This window comes from Bos javanicus, chromosome 21 (assembly GCF_032452875.1).
Source record: "Bos javanicus breed banteng chromosome 21, ARS-OSU_banteng_1.0, whole genome shotgun sequence".
NCBI classification, from domain to species: Eukaryota; Metazoa; Chordata; class Mammalia; order Artiodactyla; family Bovidae; genus Bos; species Bos javanicus.
The window spans coordinates 31,542,425-31,562,593 of NC_083888.1; the positions used below are offsets into that span (position 1 = coordinate 31,542,425).

General features: G+C 37.9%; 1 protein-coding gene across 5 annotated transcripts in view; it reads right to left on the bottom strand.

The window, feature by feature from the left end:
- Positions 1-20,169, bottom strand: part of SCAPER (S-phase cyclin A associated protein in the ER) — a 423,555-nt gene that overhangs the window by 368,482 nt on the left and 34,904 nt on the right. For all 5 annotated transcript variants that reach the window (XM_061394725.1, XM_061394723.1, XM_061394726.1 and 2 more), the window contains exons 3-4: positions 18,820-18,937; positions 3,542-3,612 (exon numbers count right to left, since the gene is read on the bottom strand). In XM_061394725.1, coding sequence (XP_061250709.1) covers positions 3,542-3,612; positions 18,820-18,937 — 189 coding nt within the window. The remainder of the gene's footprint in view (positions 1-3,541; positions 3,613-18,819; positions 18,938-20,169) is intronic.

Genomic DNA, 20,169 nt, shown 5'->3' on the forward strand with positions numbered 1-20,169 from the left:
GTTGACTTTTAGGAACTGAATTTAATCAGTTAACATGTATTATGCTTGCTAAAATATTTATATTTAATATCTACCACTATCTTTCGTGTTTTTCACTTACTATGATTTTTCCTCTTTTTTTCTTGTCTTCTATTTAGTTGAAAGTGAAAGTCACTCAGTCGTGTCTGACTCTTTGCAACTCCCATGACTATACAGTCCATGGAATTCTCCAGGCAAGAATACTGGAGTCGGCAGCCACTCCCTTCTGCAGGGGATCTTCCCCATCCAGGGATCGAACCCAGGTGTCCTGAACTGCAAAAAGATTCTTTACCATCTGAGCCACCAGGGAAGCCCAAGAATACTGGAGTGGGTAAGCTTTGGTTTATTCACTTTCTCTTTTCCTCTGTTTATTTGGAAATCGTGCCCACTTGTTTTCTTCCTTTAGTAGCCAGCCGCAAACAAAGACTCCTTCTTAAAGAAGACAAGGATTTTATCACACTAACTTCCCTCCAAACTCCTACAATCTATCTTCTATGTCTTAATATTGTTTAAGATTGTATCTCCACCTTTCTAAATTTAACTGTGTGTTTTTTAAAAACATCAATAGTTAATGAGATTTACTGACATATTTTACAGCTACCTTTTTATCTAGCTCCCTCCTCCAGGTTACCTTTTCTTCTTTGCTGAAGTATATCTTTAATAGTCCTTTCATTAACGGTCTGTAGGTAGCAAACCCTTAGCATTTGTACATCTAAAAATGGCTTTATTTCACTCTTGCACGTGAATTATCATTTGAATGGGCACAGAATTCTCGATTAAAGGTTATTTCACCTTATAACTGCAGATATTGCTCCACTCTTCTTTTGTTCATAACAAGGGTTATTGTTATTCCTCTGTGGTTTTGTTCACTTTCTGGGGTTTTAAGAATTTTATCCTTAACTCTAACATTTTGCCGGTTCTCTAGAATGTGCATGCATGCTAAGTTGCTTAGTCATGTTTGACTCTGTGCAACTCTTTCTGTCCATGAGTGGGTTGCCATTTCCTCCTCCAGGGGATCCTGGACTGGCAGGCAGTTTCTTTACCACAGCCCTTCTCTACAATGTATCTAAGTATAAATCTATTTTTATTTAGCCTGCTCAGCTCTACAGTTACCCTCTTGAGAACTCAAAGTAAGGAAAATGTCAACAGTATTTTCTCCAAATATTGCATGCCCACTATTCATCCTCTATTTCAAAAGTCCTAGAAGGCATATCTTAGAATTTCTCAATCAATTCCTCCTTCCTATTTTCCATCCCTTCAGTTCTCTGAGATATGTTCTAAATCCTCTTAAGTAATATCTTTCAATTTGTAAATTCTCTCTTTAATCTCTTTTTTCAATATAATTTATCCTTACTAATTGTAGGTTTTAAAAATTTCACTAACATTTTCATTTCTAACATGTTCACTTTTATCTATAAATGTTCAAAATTAACATCCATCTTTTATTTCAGAATTTTCCTTTTTTTATTTCATCTTTCCTTTGAGGAATTTAAACTCATTTATTTGAAAATCTTCTTTCAAAAAACGACCTTATGGGCCTTCCCTGATGGCTCAGTAGTAAAGAATCCACCTGGCAAAGCAGGAGACATGGGTTCAATCCCTGTTCGGGGAAGATCCACGTGCCTCTGAGAACTAAGCCCGTGTGCCACACAGGCTTATATATTTAGCTTATGCTCCAGAGCCCAAAACTACTGAAGCCCATGTGCTCTAGAGCCTGTGCTCTGTAACGAGAGAAGCCACTGCAGTGAGAAGCCCACACACCACAACTAGAGAGTAGCCCCACTGGCCACAACCAGAGAAAAGCCCACACGGCAATGAAGACCCAGCACAGCCAAAAATAATAAACAAATAGACTGCTGAAAAGTGACCTTTTTTCATTACCTCATCTCTCATTTGTGGAATGTGTTGTTTACATCTTATATTTTTCTCATGTGCTCTGATATTTTATTTTGCAACCTTATTTTGTGTTGTTTCTTTTACTTTAGTTTTTCACTTCGCTCACGCTCACTACATGTGTACTGGTTTTACGGTTACCATCATCTGGCCCACCATGGTCCCACTTTCAGAGGTCTTTTATTGGGGACTTAAAGCTCTCAGCCTTCAAGAATATAGCTGACTTAGTCATGAGCCAGAGGGCCACTCTCTTTTATTGCTTCAGATGTCAATTATCACAGGCCACAACCCCAGGCAGATTGTAGCATTTTTTGTCTCCTAGTGCAGAACACTGCACAAACCTAAAGTTTTATACCGTGAGTCTGGATCTGTTTTCCCACTACAGTCAGGGTGTTTCAGCCTTCCTTATCCCATAGGACTTGTCTAGTGTGTGTCCCCAACTCCATTTACCTGTGAATATTTTTGTTTGTTTTACTCCTAATCCACTGGGATTTTTATTTTATTTTTGAAAATCCTTTGTCTCCTTAATTAAAAAAAAATACTGTATGGCAGAAACCAACTTAATATGGTAGAGCAAATTTAAAAATAAATCAAAAAAAAAAGAAAAAAACCTTGTGGAAATTAGCTGCTGAATATTACACACTAAAAAAATATATTTTATCATTTATGCCTCTTGTGTGTGATAAGTGGAGAATATTTTATGGACTCATAATGTCACCTTGATTATAAGTCCATGTTTTCCTTATGCATAGTTTTTGGTTTACATAATACATATTGATATATTTGATAACATCAAACTAAAATTGTATGAAAAGGTCAGATAAAATACCCATAGATTACAAAGCTAACTATAAATATGCAATGGAGAAGGCGATGGCACCCCACTTCAGTACTCTTGCCTGGAAAATCCCATGGATGGAGGAGCCTGGTAGGCTGCAGTCCATGGATTCGCGAAGAGTCGGACACGACTGAGCGACTTCACTTTCACTTTTCACTTTCTTGCATTGGAGAAGGAAATGGCAACCCACTCCAGTGTTCTTGCCTGGAGAGTCCCAGGGATGGGGGAGCCTGGTGGGCTGCCGTCTATGGGGTCACACAGAGTCGGACACGACTGAAGCGACTTAGCAGCAGCAGCATAAATATGCAAAAACATTTTTAAAAATAAGGTAGGCTTGTGTTCTAAGAATCTAGTAGAATAATTTGAAAAAATTTTAGATTCAATACATCTTGATTATCCTACAATTGAAAGGCATCATTATACTGAGAAAATAGATCATAGAAGAACTCACAAATATGGAACGTGCCACAGAGGAGTTAAGAGTGTAAAATGTAGAAACTGATAGAATGGGTTCAAATCTTGGCTGTGTTACATACTAGTAAGTTACATAAATTCTCTCTACCTAGTTTCCTCATGAAGATAATAATAATGCCTATAACATCAAAGGGTTGTTATAAGAAGCACATTAATCTATGTATTTAGTACAAGTTAGACACATAATATGCTATACACATTTGTTAAAAGTTGTTCCATGAAATTTTTATATGAAGATAAAACATAATATCCAAATCCTGAAAAAGTAGATTTATAACTGAAATTAAAAACAAAAAAATAAAGTTATACATGCTGTACCTGTTTTGATGTTTTATGAGTGCCTTGAATTGTCCTCTTTGATTTTCCACCAGTTTGACATTTAGATTTTCCTTAAGGCAAAAATAGATAAATATATAGATCAACAAACAGATAATATAAAACTGAGCTATGCAAATCTTCCAGGCATACTAACACCTAATCCCCTTCTACAGACCATAGACTAATCTATACATGGTGGAAACAGTGGCAGACTTTATTTTGGGGGGCTCAAAAATCACTGCAGATGGTAACTGCAGCCATGAAATTAAAAGACGCTTACTCCTTGGAAGGAAAGTTATGCCCAACCTAGACAGCATATTCAAAAACAGAGATTACTTTGCCAACAAAGGTCCGTCTAGTCAAAGCTATGGTTTTGCCAGTAGTCATGTATGGATGTGAGAGCTGGACTACAAAGAAAGCTGAGCGCAGAAGAATTGATACTTTTGAACTGTGGTGTTGGAGAAGACTCTTGAGAGTCCCCTGGACTGCAAGGAGATCCAACCAGTCCATCCTAAAGGAGATCAGCCCTGGGTGTTCATTGGAAGGACTGATGTTGAAGCTGAAACTCCAATACTTTGGCCACCTGATGTGAAGAACCGACTCATTTGAAAAGACCCTGATGCTGGGAAAGATTGAAGGCGGGAGGAGAAGGGGACGACAAAGGATGAGATGGTTGGATGGCATCACCGACTCAGTGGACATAAGTTTCAGTAAACTCCGGGAGCTGGCAATGGACAGGGAGGCCTGGAGTGCTGCAGTCTATGGGGTCGCAAAGAGTAAGACATGACTAAGCGACTAAACCGAACTGGCCAACATGAACTACAGATATAATAAAAAACAAATTTCCAAGGTACCAGAGACTGTTTTAATTGACTGGCTTTCTTAGAACAGGAAAAAATCAGATAGTCTGACAATTTAAAAACAAAGCCAAATGAGTGATACCCTTCAACTTACATACAACTCTTTTGAAAATACGTTTTGAATTCAAATTTTATTTTAACAATAAAATTAAGGACACATTTTTTAACACTTAAAAACTCAGTACTTCCTGGTCACTATGCTTGACCCCCCAAATTGTATGTAATTATTTTATAATGTTAGGTTAATCATGTTCCCATTATGGCTTGCAATTGTAATTATATTTTATTTTCTTGTCTGGCTATTGATTTTGAAAACTGATAAATATCTTTCATTATTGTGATTCTGTAATTATTACTCACTTAATGCCATTGTATAATGATGGGACTTCCCTGGTGGCTCAGATGGTAAAGCATCTGCCTACAATGCAGGAGACCCAGGTGCGATCCCTGAGTTGGGAAGATCCCCTGGAGAAGGAAATGGCAACCCACTCCAGTACTCTTGCCTAGAAAATCCCATGGACAGAGGAACCTGGTTGGCTACTGTCCATGGGGTCACAAAGAGTCGGACACGACTGAGCGACTTCACTATAATGATTGGTAAATGGAAAAATAATAGAATTCTTTATCACCAAAACGACCATTTAATAGAAAAACCTGTAATCACTTTTTAAAATCGAGATGCATATCAGATCATCTTGGAATTTTTTGAAAAATATAAATGCCCAGGTATTTTTTTCCTTCACTAGAGCTCCAGATGTGTTTCTAAACAACTGGACTATATGAGGATCTTTACTTTTATCTAGTTTGTTTCACTTTTTCTATTTCATATTCAGTGCTCCCATTTCATTTAGTTTACGTTTTCAAATTTCTCCCTCTTTCTTTATGTTCTTTCTGAAGCCTTTATCAAGTGTAGTAGAAAAGCTCTTGTATAAATAATATGCATAATATATATTTTATAAAACTTAGGAATTTTGGCCTAACAAAAAATTTGTGACATTTTGTGTTTTTTTGTTTTTTTTTTTAATTTTATTTTTAAACTTTACAATATTGTATTAGTTTTGCCAAATATCAAAATGAATCTGCCACAGGTATACCTGTGTTCCCCATCCTGAACCCTCCTCCCTCCTCCCTCCCCATACCTTCCCTCTGGGTCGTCCCAGTGCACCAGCCCCAAGGATCCAGTATCATGCATCGAACCTGGACTGGCAACTCGTTTCATACATGATATTATACATGTTTCAATGCCATTCTCCCAAATCTCCCCACCCTCTCCCTCTCCCACAGAGTCCATAAGACTGATCTATACATCAGTGTCTCTTTTGCTGTCTCGTACACAGGGTTATTGTTACCATCTTTCTAAATTCCATATATATGCATTAGTATACTGTATTGGTGTTTTTCTTTCTGGCTTAGATCACTCTGTATAATAGGTTCCAGTTTCATCCATCTCATTAGAACTGATTCAAATGAATTCTTTCTAATGGCTGAGTAATACTCCATTATGTATATGTACCACAGCTTTCTTATCCATTCATCTGCTGGTGGGCATCTAGGTTGCTTCCATGTCCTGGCTATTATAAACAGTGCTGCGATGAACATTGGGGTGCACGTGTCTCTTTCCCTTCTGGTTTCTTCAGTGTGTATGCCCAGCGGTGGGATTGCTGGATCATAAGGCAGTTCTATTTCCAGTTTTTTAAGGAATCTCCACACTGTTCTCCATAGTGGCTGTAATAGTTTGCATTCCCACCAACAGTGTAAGAGAGTTCCCTTTTCTCCACACCCTCTCCAGCATTTATTGCTTGTAGACTTTTGGATCGCAGCCATTCTGACTGGCGTGAAATGGTACCTCATAGTGGTTTTGATTTGCATTTCTCTGATAATGAGTGGTGCTGAGCATCTTTTCATGTGTTTGTTAGCCATCTGTATGTCTTCTTTGGAGAAGTGTCTATTTAGTTCTTTGGCCCATTTTTTGATTGGCTCATTTATTTTTCTGGAGTTGAGCTGTAGGAGTTGCTTGTATATTTTTGAGATTAGTTGTTTGTCATTTGCTTCATTTGCTATTATTTTCTCCCATTCTGAAGGCTGCCTTTTCACCTTGCTAATAGTTCCCTTTGTTGTGCAGAAGCTTTTAAGTTTAATTAGGTCCCATTTGTTTATTTTTGCTTTTATTTCCAATATTCTGGGAGGTGGGTCATAGAGGATCCTGCTGTGATGTACGTCAGAGAGTGTTTGCCTATGTTCTCCTCTAGGAGTTTTATAGTTTCTCGTCTTACGTTTAGATCTTTAATCCATTTTGAGTTTATTTTTGTGTATGGTGTTAGAAAGTGTTCTAGTTTCATTCTTTTACAAGTGGTTGACCAGTTTTCCCAGCACCACTTGTTAAAGAGATTGTCTTTAATCCATTGTATATTCTTGCCTCCTTTGTCAAAGATAAGGTGTCCATATGTGCGTGGATTTATCTCTGGGCTTTCTATTTTGTTCCATTGATCAATATTTCTGTCTTTGTGCCAGTACCATACTGTCTTGATAACTGTGGCTTTGTAATACAGCCTGAAGTCAGGTAGGTTGATTCCTCCAGTTCCATTCTTCTTTCTCAAGATCGCTTTGGCTATTCGAGGTTTTTTGTATTTCCATACAAATTGTGAAATTATTTGTTCTAGCTCTGTGAAGAATACCGTTGGTAGCTTGATAGGGATTGCATTGAATCTATAAATTGCTTTGGGTAGTATACTCATTTTCACTATATTGATTCTTCCAATCCATGAACATGGTATATTTCTCCATCTATTAGTGTCCTCTTTGATTTCTTTCACCAGTGTTTTATAGTTTTCTATATATAGGTCTTTAGTTTCTTTAGGTAGATACATTCCTAAGTATTTTATTCTTTCCATTGCAATGGTGAATGGAATTGTTTCCTTAATTTCTCTTTCTGTTTTCTCATTATTAGTGTATAGGAATGCAAGGGACTTCTGTGTGTTGATTTTATATCCTGCAACCTTACTATAATCATTGATTAGTTCTAGTAATTTTCTGGTGGAGTCTTTAGGGTTTTCTATGTAGAGGATCATGTCCTCTGCAAATAGTGAGAGTTTTACTTCTTCTTTTCCAATATGGATTCCTTTTATTTCTTTTTCTGCTCTGACTGCTGTGGCCAAAACTTCCAAAACTATGTTGAATAGTAATGGTGAAAGTGGGTACCCTTGTCTTGTTCCTGACTTTAGAGGAAATGCTTTCAATTTTTCACCATTGAGGATAATGTTTGCTGTGGGTTTGTCATATATAGCTTTTATTATGTTGAGGTATGTTCCTTCTATTCCTGCTTTCTGGAGAGTTCTTATCATAAATGGATGTTGAATTTTGTCAAAGGCTTTCTCTGCATCTATTGAGATAATCATATGGTTTTTATTTTTCAATTTGTTAATGTGGTGTATTACATTGATTGATTTGCGGATATTGAAGAATCCTTGCATCCCTGGGATAAAGCCCACTTGGTCATGGTGTATGATCTTTTTAATGTGTTGTTGGATTCTGATTGCTAGAATTTTGTTAAGGATTTTTGCATCTATGTTCATCAGTGATATTGGCCTGTAGTTTTCTTTTTTTGTGGGATCTTTGTCAGGTTTTGGTATTAGGGTGATGGTGGCCTCATAGAATGAGTTTGGAAGTTTACCTTCCTCTGCAATTTTCTGGAAGAGTTTGAGCAGGATAGGTGTTAGCTCTTCTCTAAATTTTTGGTAGAATTCAGCTGTGAAGCCGTCTGGACCTGGGCTTTTGTTTGCTGGAAGATTTTTGATTACAGTTTCAATTTCCGTGCTTGTGATGGGTCTGTTAAGATTTTCTATTTCTTCCTGGTCCAGTTTTGGAAAGTTGTACTTTTCTAAGAATTTGTCCATTTCTTCCACGTTGTCCATTTTATTGGCATATAATTGTTGATAGTAGTCTCTTATGATCCTTTGTATTTCTGTGTTGTCTGTTGTGATCTCTCCATTTTCATTACTAATTTTATTGATTTGATTTTTCTCCCTTTGTTTCTTGATGAGTCTGGCTAATGGTTTGTCAAGTTTATTTATCCTTTCAAAGAACCAGCTTTTGGCTTTGTTGATTTTTGCTATGGTCTCTTTTGTTTCTTTTGCATTTATTTCTGCCCTGTTTTTTAAGATTTCTTTCCTTCTACTAACCCTGGGGTTCTTCATTTCTTTCTTTTCTAGTTGCTTTAGGTGTAGGGTTAGGTTATTTGACTTTTTTCTTGTTTCTTGAGGTATGCCTGTATTGCTATGAACTTTCCCCTTAGGACTGCTTTTAAAGTGTCCCACAGGTTTTGGGTTGTTGTGTTTTCATTTTCATTCGTTTCTATGCAAATTTTGATTTCTTTTTTGATTTCTTCTGTGATTTGTTGGTTATTCAGCAGCGTGTTGTTCAGCCTCCATATGTTGGAATTTTTAATAGTTTTTCTCCTGTAATTGAGATCTAATCTTACTGCACTGTGGTCAGAAAAGATGCTTGGAATGATTTCTATTTTTTTGAATTTACCAAGGCTAGATTTATGGCCCAGGATGCGATCTATCCTGGAGAAGGTTCCATGTGCGCTTTGGGATGAAATGTCCTATAGACATCAATTAGGTCTAACTGGTCTATTGTATCGTTTAACGTTTGTGTTTCCTTGTTAATTTTCTGTTTAGTTGATCTATCCATAGGTGTGAGTGGGGTATTAAAGTCTCCCACTATTATTGTGTTATTGTTAATTTCTCCTTTCATACTTGTTAGCATTTGTCTTACATATTGCGGCGCTCCCATGTTGGGTGCATATATAATTGTTATATCTTCTTCTTGGATTGATCCTTTGATCATTATGTAGTGACCATCTTTGTCTCTTTTCACAGCCTTTGTTTTAAAGTCTATTTTATCTGATGTAAGTATTGCTACTCCTGCTTTCTTTTGGTCCCTATTTGCATGGAAAATCTTTTTCCAGCCCTTCACTTTCAGTCTGTATGTGTCCCCTGTTTTGAGGTGGGTCTCTTGTAGACAACATATGTAGGGGTCTTGTTTTTTTATCCATTCAGCCAGTCTTTGTCTTTTGGTTGGGGCATTCAACCCATTTACATTTAAGGTAATTACTGATAAGTATGATCCCGTTGCCATTTACTTTATTGTTTTGGGTTCGAGTTTATACACCGTTTTTGTGTTTCCTGTCTAGAGAATATCCTTTAGTATTCGTTGGACAGCTGGTTTGGTGGTGCTGAATTCTCTCAGCTTTTGCTTGTCTGAAAAGCTTTTGATTTCTCCCTCATATTTGAATGAGATCCTTGTTGGGTACAATAATCTGGGCTGTATGTTATTTTCTTTCATCACTTTAAGTATGTCTTGCCATTCCCTCCTGGCTTGAAGAGTTTCTATTGAAAGATCAGCTGTTAGCCTTATGGGAATTCCCTTGTGTGTTATTTGTTGTTTTTCCCTTGCTGCTTTTAATATTTGTTCTTTGTGTTTGATCTTTGTTAATTTGATTAATATGTGTCTTGGGGTGTTTCGCCTTGGGTTTATCCTGTTTGGGACTCTCTGGGTTTCTTGGACTTGGATGATTATTTCCTTCCCCATTTTAGGGAAGTTTTCAACTATTCTCTCTTCAAGTATTTTCTCATGGTCTTTCTTTTTGTCTTCTTCTTCTGAGACCCCTACGATTCGAATGTTGTAGCATTTAATATTGTCCTGGAGGTCTCTGAGATTGTCCTCATTTCTTTTAATTCATTTTTCTTTTATCCTCTCTGATTCATTTATTTCTACCATTCTATCTTCTAATTCACTAATCCTATCTTCTGCCTCTGTTATTCTACTATTTGTTGCCTCCAGAGTGTTTTTAATTTCATTTATTGCATTATTCATTATATATTGACTCTCTTTTATTTCTTCTAGGTCCTTGTTAAACCTTTCTTGCATCTTCTCAATCTTTGTCTCCAAGCTATTTATCTGTGACTCCATTTTGATTTCAAGATTTTGGATCAATTTCACTATCATTATTTGGAATTCTTTATCAGGTAGATTCCCTATCTCTTCCTCTTTTGTTTGGTTTGGTGGGCATTTATCCTGTTCCTTTATCTGCTGGGTATTCCTCTGTCTCTTCATCTTGTTTAAATTGCTGAGTTTGGGGTGTCCTTTCTGTATTCTGGCAGTTTGTGGAGTTCTCTTTATTGTGGCATTTCCTCGCTCTGTGTGGGTTTGTATAGGTGGCTTGTCAAGGTTTCTTGGTTAGGGAAGCTTGTGTCGGTGTTCTGATGGGTGGAGCTATATTTCTTCTCTCTGGAGTGCAATGAAATGTCCAGTAAAGAGTTATGGGATGTCTATGGTTTTGGGGTGACTTTGGGCTGCCTGTATCTTGGAGCTCAGGGCTGTGTTCCTTGCTGCTGGAGAATTTGCTTGGTATGTCTTGCCCTGAAACTTGTTTCACTCAGAGAGGTTTACAGCGTTATATGGAGAAGAGAAGAGTGAGGAGGGAGTTAGAGGTGACCCGAATGAGATGAGGTGGAATCAATAGAGGAGAGAGTGGGCTATTCAGTAATCTCTTCCTTATGTGCACTCCACAACTGGACCGTTCAGAGTTGTTCACAGAGTTATACAGAGAAGAGAAGAAGGAGGAAGGTGGCAGAGGTGGTCAGGAGGATAAATGGGGGGAATGAAAAGGAGGGAGACGGATCCAGCCAGTAATCAGTTCCCTAAGTATTCTCCACCATCTGGAACACACAGAAATTCACAGAGTTGGGTAGAGTAAAGAGGGGTTAGGGAGGAGACACAGGTGACCTGGTGGAGAAAAAGAGTCCAAAGGGAGAGAGAGCAGTTAAGCCAGTAATCTCGCTCCCTAGTGAATATTGGGTACTGAATATTGGGTTCTTAAAGGTACAAAATTAGTAACAAATACATAAATGCAAAAATTAAAAATCTAGAGTATAGTTTGGAATTTCAAAAATATGATGTTAAAGAAAAGAAGAAGGAAAAGAGAGAAAAAACGAACAAACAAAAACAAACAAGGTCGCGAAAAGTATAAAGAAAATATAGGTACAAAAATTGATAACTAATACCAAAAAGCAAAAGTTAAAAATCTAGAGTAGAGTTTGGAATTTAAAAAATACAATGTTAAAAAAAGAAGAAGAAAAAGAAAGAGAGAAAAAAAAACAAGAACAAACAAAGTTGCATAAATTATAAAAAAGAAAATACAGGTACAAAATTGATAACAAATACCAAAAAGCATAAATTAAAAATCTAGAGTAGAGTTTGGAATTTCAGATATACAATGTTATTTAAAAGAAGAAGAGAAAGAAACAGAGAAAAAGAAAAAAGGGTCACAGAAATTATATAAAAAAAAAAACTATAGGTACAAAATTGATAACAAATACCAAAAAGCTAAAATTAAAAATCTAGAGTAGAGTTTGGAATTACAAAAATACACTGTTAAAGAAGAGAAGGGAAAAATATTATAAAAATATATATATATGATGTTTGCTTTAAAAAATATAGGGTCTTTTTCTTTTTTGCAAAGTAATCGGTTATAAAAGTGGAAATTAAAGGAATAATAGAAGACTTAAAATTTTAACTAAAAATAATAATTAAAAAAAAAAGAAAGAATGATCGTACAAATAGTAAAACTATATCTAGGACTTTCTCTGGTTTTGTTCTGAGTATTGTGGGTTCAGTTCATTTTTGGCTAGTTCCTTGGTCCGACTTATATTTCTCAAGATCTATAGGCCCCTTCCTTTGTAGTTGGTAGTAACCACAGGGTTTTAATCTATTGCCTGTAGCTTCCAAGGCTGTTCCCTCTGTTATAGCTTCTTCTGTTTGCTGGTCTCTTCAGGGTCTGGTTTCCGCCCTGACACAAAGGGGACGGTGGAGGACACTTTTTTTTTTTTTTTTTTTTAGGCTTACTTGTTCAGTCGCGCTGAGGGGCGGTAGGGAGTGATGCTGCAAACAAATAACACTGGCGTGTGCTCGCAGTGCCTCAACCACACTGGGTCTGCGCCCCCGTCCCCGCCCCCCCACCCCCCTCCCCGCCTCCCGGCGCGTGTAGCCTCTCTGCCCACGCTGCTCAGGCTCTAGGTTGCTCCGCCGGGAACCATCCGTGGCCGGCCCTGGGCTGCCTGTACTTCCCAGGTCCAAGCCGCTCAGGTTCAGGCACTCGGGTAGTCCTCAGAGGCACAGACTCTCGGTTGGGCCTGCGTTTTGTGCTCTTCCCAGATCCGACTAGCTCAGGTGATGAAGTGTTTGGCGCGCGCGATTGCTGACTTATCGCCTCCCCACTGCTCGGTTATCTAGGTGTGCACTGGCACACCTTCTCAGGCAGATGTTGACCGTCCAGACCCCCACGAAGTTTTAGTTAGCAAAGGAGCCTGCTTACAGTTTTATAGATAATGTCTCTCTGGGGCTGCGATTGTCCCCTTCCGGCTCTGGCTGCCTATCACCGGAGGGGGATGGTCTGCTGCTGGCTATCTCTGTTCAGTCCTTTGTTCCGTGCACGGCCTGGCAGTGTCATAGGTTAGGGCTGGCTTTTCGCGTGGTAGATATCCCAGTCTGGTTTGCTAGCCCGAATTATTTCGCTCAGATAGCGCTAGGGGTATTCAGGCCAGATTCTTGTGATGCAGCCTGCACCGCGCCTCCCTGCCCAGCCCCCGCTTGCTAATGGCGGACACAAGCATCTGCGCTGCTTCTCCGCTGGGGGAGTTACCGTAGGGCTCGAAATGTGCGGGCTTTAATTGTTTATTTATTTTTCCTCCCTGTTATGTTGCCCTCTGTGCTTCCAAGGCTCGGCACAGATTCAGCAGTGAGAAGGTTTCCTGGTGTTTGGAAACTTCTCTCTTTTTAAGACTCCCTTCCCGGGACGGAACTCCGTCCCTCCCTCTTTTGTCCCTTTTTTTGTCTTTTATATTTTTTCCTACCTCCTTTCGAAGACTTGGGTTGCTTTTCTGGGTGCCTGATGTCCTCTGCCGGCATTCAGAAGTCATTTTGTGGAATCTACTCGGCGTTTAAATGTTCTTTTGATGAATTTGTGGGGGAGAAAGTGTTCTCCCCGTCCTACTCCTCCGCCATCTTAGCTCCTCCCCCAATTTGTGACATTTTGATTCCACTTGTTTTTGCTGTTCAGTTGCTCAGTCGTGTCTGACTCTGCGACCCCATGGACTGCAGCATGCCAGGCTTCCCTGTCCTTCAACATCTCCCGGAGTTTGCGCTAAATCATGTCCATTGAGTCAGTGATGTCATCCAACCATCTGATCCTTGTTGTCCTCTTCTCCTGCTGCCTTCAATCTTTCCCAGCATCAAGATCTTTTCTAACAAATCAGGTCTTCACATCAGGTGGCCAAAGTATTAGAGCTTCAGCTTCAGCATCAGTCCTTCCAATGAATATTCAGGACTGACTTCCTTTAGGGTTGACTAGTATGATCTCCTTGCAGTTCAAGGGATTCTCAAGAGTCTTCTCCAACATCACAGTTCAAAAACATCAATTCTTCAGCCCTCAGCCTTCTTTATGGTCCAACTCTCACATATGTACACGACTACTAGGAAAACCACAGCCTTGACTAGATGGACCTTTGCTGGCAAAATGATGTCTCTGCTTTTTAAGATGCTGTCTAGGTTTGTCATAGACTTTCTTTCAAAGAGGAAGCGTCTTTTAATTTCATGGCTGCAGTCACCATCCACAGTGATCTGCGGAGCCCAAGAAAATAAAGTATGTCATTGTTTCCAATGTTTCTTGATCTATTCGCCATGAAGTGAGGGGACCAGATGCCATTAACTTAGTTTTTTGAATGTTGAGTTTTAAGCCAGCTTTTTCACTCTCCTTTTTCACCTTCATCACTTGTTTGACTTAGTATAAATAGAATGCTAGATTTCTAATTTAAAAATTAGATATGCAACAAGCAATAAAGGTTTACTCTATAGCACAGGGCTTCCCTGGTGGCTCAGACAGTAAAGAATCTGCCTGTAACGCAGGAGACCCGGTTTTGATCCCTGGGTCGGGAAGTTACCCTGGAGAAAGAAATGGCAACCCACTCCAGTATTCTTGCCTGGAGAATTCCATGGACAGAGGAGCCTGGTGGACTACAGTCCATGGGGTTGCGAAGAGTTGGACATGACTCAGTGACTTTCACTTTCAAGGGGAACTATATTCTGTATCTTGTAACTTATAATGGAAAATAATTTCAGAAATAATATATGTGTATAACTGAATCACACACAAAAAAAGAATTCTACTTTTTGAAATTTAGTAATATTTACCTTTTGGTCAGTTTTTCTAAATGTTCTATGGACATCTAACTACAATGAATGAGATACTAAATTTTAAAGATATTTGTAGAGGATATAAGATTAATATAAATTAATACAAATAGAAATCTATTATAAAGTATTAATGAGATCATTTAAGATGCTCCTATTCTTATTTTTTTGTATTTGATAAAATATTCTCAGAGAAATGTTAATATATCTCACTATGATTATATATATATTTATCTTTTCCCTTATATTTCTTTTGATATTTGCTTTATGTATCTTGTTTCTGCTGGTTTATGACATCTATCTTCTTTGTGGATTGTACCTTTTATCATTAAAAATATTCATCTTTGTTTCATTTAAAAATAAATTAAGTAGAAAATAAAAACTCAGTATTTTCTGTTTTAATTTATCTGATTTATGAAATATAGTTTCATTTTGAAAAGGGAGATTCTTGGTTCTTTTGTATTTCTGCAGTTAGAGCTTTCTCACTTGCTCTTTTTAAGAAAGACACTACTGTTTTATAATCATTCTATTCTTGAGAGTTATTCCAAAACAGGAGTAAAATTCTGTAATGTACAACAGAATAACTTTCCTTTCTGCAAAATAATTTTGAACCAGGACAGCTGAAACAGTAAGAATGAAGTGAGCCATAACACCTACTAACACTTTATCTGCACATCAGTGGACCTGTCTCACTGTTCTCCCAGGGTTCTTTGCCTCTACCTCTAAAGAGGCAAAGAACTCTTTACTCCCCTACACAGCTGTTTATTTATCCTTTCATCATAGAGAAGAATGTACCAGAAGGCTTTTTAGAATATCCATTAGAATAATCAGCTTAAAACAAGTACCAAAGGAAACAGGAATAAAACAAAGAACAGAAGAAAACTTTTAAAAACTGAATTATTAGCCTCAGAAATATCTGCATATAGCCATAAAAGAATGAGCTATTTTTTTAAAAAGCAAAAATAAAGATTATGCTGTAAGTGGCAACATTTTAACAATATAAAATAACCCTTTTTTAAAAATTATGATATTAACATTCTTCCCTTGTCATTATTATAGATATTCAGAAAGTTCTAGTTCTCTATGCTCTTATTTTCGTTATTTTGCAGTAAGCATATATGAAGCTTTAAGACTGTACTGGGCAATATTTTATATACTTACATGCAGTATTAGGATATACATAGATATACTGATTGGAGAAGGCAATGGCACTCCACTCCAGTACTCTTGCCTGGAAAATCCCATGGACGGAGGAGCCTGGAAGGCTGCGATCCATGGGGTTGCTAAGAGTTGGACATAACTGAGCGACTTCACTTTCACTTTTCACTTTCATGCATTGAGAAGGAAATGGCAACCCACTCCAGTGTTCTTGCCTGGAGAAGAGCCTGGAAGGCTGCGATCCATGGGGTTGCTAAGAGTTGGACATAACTGAGCGACTTCACTTTCACTTTTCACTTTCATGCACTGGAGAAGGAAATGGCAACCCACTCCAGTGTTCTTGCCTGGAGAATTCCAGGGACGGGGGAGCCTGGTGGGCTGCCGTCTGTGGGGTCGTACAGAGTTGGACACGACTGAAGTGACTTAGCAGTAGCAGCAGATATACTGATATATGATTCATTATTATATTCTCTTTCCTTTTATTTTTTTGAGTAGAAGCAATTTTAATAATATCACCTTCAGATTACTTTGAGAAAATAAAACTTAATAAAATTATAACACAGAGCAACCATATTTTTAGGTTTCATGCTACTTTTGTACTAAATATAACATTGCCATATTTTTCAATCAAAGAAATGAAGCAATAGTAATCTCCATAGGAAGATTTTAGCTAGTACAGAGCTAAATTTAAAAAGAAAAATTTAACTTCCCTTCTATTTAATAGTTTTTGTGATTCAAAATAACCACTCTCTAAAAATATCTAGGAAGACTGACAATGAGAAGCTACTAAGGAAGGACTGGTCCAAGCAGATATTTTAAAATACCATAATGCCTATATAATTAAAATAATGTGGCACTCACACATGAATTAGATAAACTAGTAGAAAAAAATATAAGTACACGTGAAAATTCAATCCACAATGAAGGTGGCATCTCAAGTAACTAGAGCAAAGACAGACTTTATAGTAAGTGATCCTGGGACAACTTGTTATCCATATTGAAAAAGATAAAATTAGATCCATATATATATAAGAATAAACTGCAAATGGATCAAAGTTACAAATGTAAAAAGATAAAAATAAATTTAAAAATAAGATTTTAAAGAAAATTTAAGTTTTAAAATTTAAGTAAACTCCAGTATTCTTGCCTGGAAAATCCCATGGACAGAGGAGCCTGGTGGGCTGCAGTCCATGGAGTCGCGAAGAGTCGGACACGACTGAGCGACTTCACTTTCACTTTTCACTTTGATGCACTGGAGAAGGAAACGGCAACCCACTCCAGTGTTCTTGCCTGGAGAATCCCAGGGATGGGGGAGCCTGGCGGGCTGCCGTCTATGGGGTCACACAGAGTCAGACACGACTGAAGCGACTTAGCAGCAGCAGCAGCAGCAAAGTGTAAAAAATGCAAACATGAAATAAATAAAGAATATAAACTTAGGTGAATTCCTGTATAGCTTGAAACATCCCACTGTGTAAGGATATTCTCAGAGAGTAAGAATATGGCAAGTAGAAATGAGCCAGCTTAACAGATCTTCAACTAGACAAATCTAGAAAAAATTTAACCCTCAAAACAAGAGTGATGGATTATAATTCATTAACTAAGAAACCATGAGTCTATAAAAGCTTTCTAAAACACATAAAAATGCTTTCTAAATACAAAGAGGGATAAGGAAAGCTCTTCCTTACACTAGAATGTTAACCAGCAAACAGTAAAGGAACAATGGGACTAGCATATCACCACTTTGTAACCACCAGAGCAGCAACTTATTAAATTTAGAATTATCAAAGGAAGCTAAAAGCAGTGGGTAGACTATCTCAAGAGAAACAGGGTATTTACATATTCTAAAACTATCTTACCACAAATTACTAACTACAAAAGAAATAATTTGTTACTTAACACCAGAGAAACTTGGGCAAAACCTTAACCAAGTGACTAAAGCTGACATCACTAGCAACAAGATAAACCAACATCATGTGCTCCTATGATGCAATGAAAAGAACACAACGTAATTTTTGTAGTTGTTGTTGTTGTTCAGTCGCTCAGTTGTGTCTGACTCTTTGCAACCCCACAGACAGCACTCCAGGTTTCTCTGTCCTTCACCATCTCCCGGAGTTTCCCTCCTAAAATACATAGCTAATCTAACCAAGAAAAATAAAATCATACAAATCCAAGGCTGCAGTACTACCTACCCTACAAGCCTTCAGGAAATTTCAAAGTGAGGTCTACTTTGGCACACTCCAACATCCTGTTTCCTGCATCCCCTATTCAATCCTCTAGATCTCCAGGATCTAGGCGAAGCTGACACTGCTAGACATTGAACTCCAAAGACTGAAGAGAGAAGACACTTTTTCTAGTTCAAATAATAATGAGAAGTAAAAGAAATGCGTTTTATTTTCTAAACCATTACATCAAATTGTATCTAATCACGGTAAATACAAAGAGTTTTTTAAACCTATATTATAAGAAGGATTTAATAAAAGAAAAAAATCTAAATCTCCTATAACTTTTAAAAAAACTAATCTGCTGGACTTTGCTGGTGGTGCAGTGGTGAAGAATCCACCTTGCAATGCAGAGGATGCAGGTTCCATCCCTAGTCTGAGAAGCCTTACAAGATCCCATATGCTGCAGAGCAACCAAGCCCACGTGCCACAATTTCTGAGTCCACATGCTCTGGAGCTTAGCGCTGCAACACCTCTCGTGATGCAATTAAGATCCTGTGTGCCATACCTAAGACCTGGCACAGTCAAATAAATAAATGAATATTTTTAAAGAAAACCCATCTGCCAGTCATAACCACACACCCAATTTCGTCCCTGTATGAATCTGAAACTATGTCATTTACATTTGCATATTAGGTAAGATTTAAAAAGCAGTTAAAAATTATTTCTGATTTCATACATACTAATTGCCCACGACTTCTAACTGTAAACAGTTTTCAGTCTGCCTACTGTTAAAGACTAAATATATCTTCTAATTCACAACAAAAATGAAACTTTTTAAAGTACATACCATCATCATCTTTGCTTTCCAGTGGAACACTCCAAGCTATTAGGTTTCTTGCTGTGCGACCCTCCTCTGCAACTATTCTCCTTACTTTGTCATGACTGTTGGAGCGCTGGAATGAAGCCTGTGCACAGATAAGAGAACATGCATTAGTCTGTTGGTCAACATACAAAATATAGTTGGCAAACAAATTCATCATTACTCTTCTTTTCTCAGAAAGAAAACAGTTAAAACTAATTTGGGATCAGAAAGGTGCTTAAACAGAAGTAAGAGTAAGGCACACATCTTTTTCAGTTCTAAAATCTTACAAGACTGAATTTTACAACTTTAAAAATAAATCATTTTAAGAATAAATTCAACCTAAGATTTAAAAAAGTGTCCTAAGGAGCATAAACACTGCTGTGTATCCATTTCAGCACCACTCCTCATTATGTATCAACAGGTTAAGACATAGTTTTTACAAACATGCTACATATTTCCTTTGAAAGCTCTCTACAACATAAAATGTTTTTTCAAGATGTCTTTTTTTTCCCTATGGATAATGCTAAACTAAATCTTCACTCAGTTGTAAATTTCCACTGCATAATTTTATCTCTAAGTTATTGAGAATCTAAACAATAATTCTTATAAACTTACAAATTTAGTTGCAAAATTTAAAACTCTGCCCTCCTGCACACAATGTTGTGTGTGTGTGTGTGTGTGTTCTTGCTTTCTCTAGTCCTAAACAGCTGAAAGCAACACTAGCCTACAGGTTCAGCTGCACCAAGACCCTGGGCAAATGGAAGCCCAGTCCTATTAGCAAGTCCCAAAATCAAATTACCTTCCCACAAATGAACACTATACCAAAATAGTCCACTTTTCTAAGCCAAGAATCTATGAAAATAAAAGAGCTCTAGAGCATGCCTATGAGCATAAGGATGCAGCCACCTTGCCCAACCCTAACTCCATGTGGGCAATCTACTGCCTTCTGAAGAGAGTTCCCTACTGGGTCCAGCCCAAAATCCTAGTCCAACATTAATGGTGTGTTCATCCTCTCTTCTGGTTCTTGCCAATATAAACTCTTAGCATCCTTGGAATCCTTAGGCAACAACACATTTACTGGACAATTACTACGTGCAAAGCACTGTATAAGACACTGAGAAGAGTACAAAAACATATGGTAGTATGATGACAGAGGGCGAGATGGCTGGATGGCATCACTGACACAATGGACATGAGTTTGAGTAAACTCTGGGAGTTGGTGATGGACAGGGAGGCCTGGCGTGCAGCAGTCCACGGGTCGCAAAGAGTCGGACACGACTGAGCAACTGAACTGAACTGAATTGATGCTGTGCTGTGCTTAGTCTCTCTGTCATG